The sequence below is a fragment of the Nansenia antarctica genome (assembly GCF_963989245.1).
Source record: "Nansenia antarctica genome assembly, chromosome: 5".
Taxonomy (NCBI): domain Eukaryota; kingdom Metazoa; phylum Chordata; class Actinopteri; order Argentiniformes; family Microstomatidae; genus Nansenia; species Nansenia antarctica.
This window is the reverse complement of record NC_137690.1, coordinates 68,667,773-68,674,278: the sequence shown is the minus strand read 5'-3', so window position 1 is coordinate 68,674,278 and position 6,506 is coordinate 68,667,773. Positions and strand designations below refer to the sequence as shown.

Sequence of the window (6,506 nt, the reverse complement as noted above, 5' to 3'; positions counted from 1 at the left end):
GTCAGTTTCTCATCTTTTCCAATAATGGTTAAAGGTTGTTGCACGATGGGTAAAGCTGATTCTAGATATGTGCCAATGGGTGACTGCCACTGACATATCTGTTACCTGGGGAACAGATACCAAAACAGAGTTAAATTGTCAGTCAAATAGTTTTCTTGTCTCTACCGAAATTTGGAGAAGTACAACTCATACGTCATGAATTTTGTATTTGTTTCGCAACAGTAGAAAATGAGGTAAAAAGAAGGGGAGGAAACGTTTCTGATTTGGCAGAGGAGGCTGATGGAGGTAGAAATCGGAGGACAATCACACGTGTTTGATACCATGACTCATCACATTCCGTTTCGTGCATTACAATGAGCCTGTCCTCCGATTTCTGCCTCCACCAGCCTCCTCCCTGTAGTTAGTGAGTACAGCAGGCTGTGCTTTCACCTCTCTCTGATGGGCAGTGTGGGGTTACTGAGGAAGGACAGCTGCTGTTCCAGACTACACACACGGAACGCCAGGTAGCAGGAAGACAGGATCAGGAGGATGATACTTGGGTGTAGAGAAGAGAGGAGGGGGAATGAAAGAAAAAAGGAGAGTAAGAAGATATATACGTTGATAGTTATCTATACATGTATATCTGACTGGGACCAGTACAAAACAGATCACCAATTGGTGAGAATTACTGCGATGGCTAGAAACTGAAAGACTACTGTATTTCCATGTTTGTACTCTAGATGGCATTATTACGCCTTTTTTAGGGAGCCTGTTAGTGGATTTTGGAAAAATCCATCTTTCACATAATACAAAATCAATCCACTTTTATCCAACACGACTTCAGGATAATCTATAGATTAATCTGAATCTATAATGATCCTAATCAGTATGATATGATTGCTGACATGAGGCAGCTAGTGGTACGATAGGCTGGTCCACACTCACAGTAGGATGAAGAACTTGAGCAACTGGTATTCCACGTGACCCAGCTCAGGGACAGACTCTGCCAGGAGAATCGTCTCTGTCTCTAGTCTCGGTAGTCTCTGCTCTGCACATTAGACACAGTACATACATATATATATCATATCTGTTTAGGTGGGTCAGAACAAGTTTTATTTGCACTACCAAACCCAGGTTTTTCCAACTCTTATGCAACTCCTCGCCATCACACACACACATCTAAAACAAACATCAAGCATAGACAAAAGAGCAGGCATTGATGTAGGTGAAAGTTAAAAGAAATTATAAAACCTCCATGAACAAAAAACCCTCCATGAGTGCATTCATATCAGTGAGACCATGTACACATAGCCTGCAGGTACAGTGCATGATGCTCGGCCCACAAAGTGATGTTACGGTTCACATAACAGGGCGGTTTTGATTGGAAAGTACATCCTGAAATCTCAATTTAAGGCATAATCCCATATTGCATAAGAGAGGCAGGCCTGTCCCATAAGAGAGAGAGAGAGCTCTCCCTTCCTCTTAATCTCTTTCTTTCTCGCTCAAACACAAACACACACGCGCGCACACATCCACACACACACACACACACACACACACACACACACACACACACACACACACATGACTATGGCCACTGTGGCTAGGCGGGGTCAACAATGCTAACCCCTACATTCACTTAATGGATCACTGCTTATCAAAGTGAGAGCTAACCTCATAACTAAGTCTCACAGGACAGGGCTGATACTGAATAATGAGCTGATCTGAGGCAAACTCATAAGAAATGCCACGTGGGTTCCACTATGCAATTTCCATCTACCAAAGCATTTAAGACCAGTGGTGACTTCAAGGGGATGGAGAACTGCATTGTTCAAAAAGTACTGTTCAAATGACTCTAGGTGATAAGGACCATACTCATCATTTTGATATCCCTACCTCATATCTTCCCTCAAATGGACCATGGACATCAGTGCATGGTCTAAAGTTTAAACACCTAGTCTGAATTACACTGGTGTATATCTCTGGTTGGGGCTTCATCCTCCTCCTCACCTTCCATTGGCTGGTCTGTCTGGAAGGGCGTGTCCACAGCGCTGAGACTCTTACTGGAGTTCCCCAGGAGGTCTGGTAGGGAGGAGGAGACAGATGCCACGGAGGGTTTCCGACGCCACTTTAACACTGGAGGGTACTCATCCACCACTGGAAACTCATCCGGGACTGGGAACTCATCCTGGACAAGGAGAGAGATGAATAGTTTTGATTTATTTTTAAATAGTTTTTATTGAAGGACAAGATAGAAAACATATAATGGACAATAAAACAATATTTTCCTTCCATTTTCTTTCTTTTTTTAAACAAAAACCACTCCCCATCCCACCCCCCTTCCAATCCCACACGCCCCCCAACTTAGAGCAATATATAGTACATTGAAAAAGGAAAATAAAAATAAAAATAAACAAAAAGAACAAAATCATTCACCAGCTAATTGAATATTAGAAGCAGTCTTCAAAATGTACAGAAATGTTCAGTACTGAGCGTTATCACAGGTAGCTGTCCATTTATCTAACAAGGGTTGCCATACTTTCTGAAAAATGTCCTCTCTGTTAGTACATGAATAGCGTAGTCTCTCCATGTGAAGCACATTCCCAGAGAGAGATGAATAGTTGAGCATGTTTCATTATATCATCGAGAAAATATGAACGAGACAGTTGCGTGTGGAGGGGCCGTCGTCTCATCTGCAAGGAGCTCTTCATACATCTTCACGCATCCCAGATTCACAGTAGAAAGTCCAAGGAAGGCAGCCAGACAAACAACTATTTATGACTTCCATTCTTTTCCCTCAGAAGAGGAAGTAATTTTTTATGGTTGTTTTTATCTGCAGGTCAGGGACGTTGGAGGCCTGGGTCATCATAGTATGACACCATCTCTAGATAAGCTTACAACACTCTGACAGGAAATCATTGAGATACAGACATTTACATTGATAAATGAAAACATAAGAAAACTCATCTTTGTAAAAAAAAATCCTTTGGCCAGTCAATCAATAAATACAGTTTGTATTGTGTCATATTGACTACGTACTGTAACACAATAACCCCAGTGTCTCTATGTTGGCCCAGGCCTGTGTACAGTACGTTGGGCCAATGTTAACACTAGAACAGCCATGAGTGAGTAGAGAAAATGTTTATATCTTTGCACTCGATCACATTTCAGGACCCTCCTTTCATGACTGTTCCTAGATATGTGCGTTCTACCACTCAGTATCCTTACATTTTCAAAATCACATCAGGATAAGCTATTATAAAGTTATTTTGACGATTTTCTGTGTAGGAAGCAGGCTAATTTACATGTAAATAGCAGCTTGAGCATTGTAAAGAGGGGTTCTTTTAGTAGGTAAAAAAAGGCACGGCTGTTCTAGTGTTAATTAAGGGCCATACAGTATGTGACAATACGTGACATTGTGTAGTAGAGGGCTGGAGTCCAAGGTCTTACCAGAGATAAGGAGCTGGGCTCCTCCATGTACAGCTTTAAACTCAGACTCTTCTTACCATTGACCTGTTGAAGGGAAATATGAGAGACAGGTTAACCCCTTCCAAAGGTTCCGGAATGAGTCAATCGCTGTCAATCATTCTGATTTGTTTCATGCTGCCAATTAAAAGTCCAAATATGACAATATCACTTTGCATTATTCATTGGAAAATGGGTAACTATTTTAGTGTGATTCCTATCAGTTGCTTTTGTCTATTGTCAACATTGCGTTGAATCTAGGTTGTGCTTAGGTCTTAAGGGTTTATAATATTAACGTTGTTATTATTTTTAAAATGTCCATTCATATATGTTAGATCTGTGTGATTGACAGCTGTCAATAAATGGAAATGTTGGATAGTAGCTGGTCTGGTTGGATGGTTTATTCTGAATCTGAATAGTTTTTCCTGCTAGCTGTGTGGCTATGGAGCAGCTAGCTGTGTGGCTATGGAGCAGCTAGCTGTGTGGCTATGGAGCAGCTAGCTGTGTGGCTATGGAGCAGCTAGCTGTGTGGCTATGGAGCAGCTAGCTGTGTGGCTATGGAGCAGCTAGCCAAACGACTCGTCAGCCCATTCTCTTATTGACGTCAAAAACCACAATGTATTGTTGGTATATATGAGAGATAGTTCATTTTTTGTGTATCGTTTTATTTTGCATATACACATTTGCATAGAAACAGTTAGGATGGAATAACATCAATCTGTGTTGTTAGATTTGTGGAGATATCTTGTGCAATGTTCTCTTTAAGCAGTATAACAGAGTAATGTATGCAAGCCACATGCACTGGAAATATACTGGAGATATACTGAAGTTAACCTCCTCCACGAAGTCAGCTGATTTACAGGACACAATGTTAATCCCAGTAATTCTATATGTGCCCAACATAGAAATGTTCACAAACAAACCAGTATGAGAATATATAAGATGAACAATGATCCATTGACTGACTTAAGGGTCAGCATTTGTCCCCTAGCCACAGTGGCCATGGTCATCAATTCATGTTAATGGTAAGTCACAAATCCACGTTATATGTCAACTCCCTGGATGTGTGTGTGTGTGTGTGTATTTTCTAACCTGGAGGTGTGTGCAGATCCTACGGAGGACATCATACACACTGTCCCTGGACAGCAGAGACACAAATACATACTGCAGGACAGAGAGAGAGAGAGAGAGACAGAGAGAGACAGAGAGAGAGAGAGAGAGAGAGAGAGAGAGAGAGAGAGAGAGAGAGAGAGAGAGAGAGAGTTATCCTCTTCCCCATGGGAACACACACAGGCTCACTGACGTACATGCACACATCAAGGGCAAGGGAAGGGAATCAGAGATCAGACACATTATGGTAACATAACTACATGACGTAATCAGAATCATATAAATCACCATAGGAGTAGGGATGCACATTTCGGGTTAATTACAGACTAACATTGACATGTCTGAAATGTAAAAGATGTGAAACCACTCAAAATAAAAACGCATGAGCCGGAGGCTGCCGCAGCTGCTGGAATACACACTGCCTGTTCACTCCAGCAACTGGAATACACACACTGCCTGTTCACTCCAGCAACTGGAATACACACACTGCCTGTTCACTCCAATATATTGTAATGGACAAGAGCTAACCGAGTGTCCACTCGTTTCACTTTCACTTTCAATTCATCTTTTTCCATGTCCCTCGGTTTCTTGTATTTTTGGTGTCATTTCTCCGAAAACGAAACTGCTGCAATCAGACCACAATGTAAACACACTGCTAAAAGTCAGCTCTCAAAAACAAGAATAAAAGCAAGAAAATGGGGGAGGTATTACTTGAAATAAGCTAAATTATCTGCCAACAGAACAGGAACATTTCACTTGCCACTTGATCTTAAAACTAGTAAGATATATCTTTAAACTAGTGCATCCTGACAAAAAAAACAATCATATATTGCCTTCATTTAAGATACCTCATCTTACTTAGATTTACTTTTTGCAGTGCACAATCAGACCACAGTGTAAACACAATCCAACTTTTGCGCGTCCAGACTTGTCCAGTTGTAGGTAATCATCTTATTTGGAAGACACAAATTGGATTTAACTCTCAAATGTATACGAGGCCAAATATACTTGAATTCTGGAGACACTCATAACTGTACAACACAACTGATTATGCAAGGGCTCTGTCCCAACACCCTCTCTTCTTCTCTAGTTTGTCTGAATTTAAAGAATATGTCCATGATTCGCTCATACGTTTTTGGGCAAGTCTGGTCAAATCATCTGTTCCTTTCACCGGGAGAGAAACATAGTGTATAGGGGCGAACGTTTCAACAATGACTAGTCAGCGGTTAACTGTTAATCATTATCATCCCAACATAGGATAGGATAATCCGACTCGGAATAACAGAGATTAAAGAGCTTAATCTACGGCACTGAGCGACGTTTCAGTTCGTATATTTTAATACTCAACAGTGCCTACAGCACACTCTAAATCCCAACTCTTTCATAAATCATTCTAAATAAGAGAGTTGTGCCTCACTGCATCTTTCCATTTCCAGACAGATGAGAGCTGTAAAAGACCATAAACCCATAATACAGTCAGTCATAAGGAATGGCAAACTGGAAAGGCATCATAACCTATGTTACCGTGAACTATTTCCTGTTCCTATTCCATTTAGCGACACAAATGCAAACTGTCTTTGTTTGCTTCACTACACCCAAATGCAACGGTGAAAAAATAAGTAATAATCCAAAACATGACTCCCCACACCAGTGAAGGTGTGAAAGTATATGCATAAGGTACAAACACCTCATAGGAAAAGGTAAGTACAGTAGGATAAGCAACTAAGTCACGCGTAAGTACGCACGCACGCACGCACACACACACACACACACACACACACACACACACACACACACACACACACACACACACACACACACACACACACACACACACACGTGATGCATGAAACCAACAAAGGGGCACATCCTGTGTGGGGACATTTCTTTAGCAATAAATGACCTAGAAGAATAGTCACATGTAGAATCTTAACCATGAAGCTACAAACCAA

The 6,506-nt window shown here is 41.2% G+C and overlaps 1 protein-coding gene across 1 annotated transcript in view; it reads right to left on the bottom strand.

Moving 5' to 3' along the window:
• Positions 1-425: 425 nt before the first annotated feature.
• The window catches only part of gramd2aa (GRAM domain containing 2Aa), a gene marked incomplete at both ends in the record, with an annotated part of 26,919 nt that continues 20,838 nt past the window's right edge, over positions 426-6,506 (bottom strand). Inside the window, 5 exons of the mRNA XM_080530820.1 lie at positions 426-534; positions 925-1,027; positions 1,990-2,167; positions 3,430-3,492; positions 4,537-4,608. Coding sequence (XP_080386946.1) covers positions 426-534; positions 925-1,027; positions 1,990-2,167; positions 3,430-3,492; positions 4,537-4,608 — 525 coding nt within the window. The remainder of the gene's footprint in view (positions 535-924; positions 1,028-1,989; positions 2,168-3,429; positions 3,493-4,536; positions 4,609-6,506) is intronic.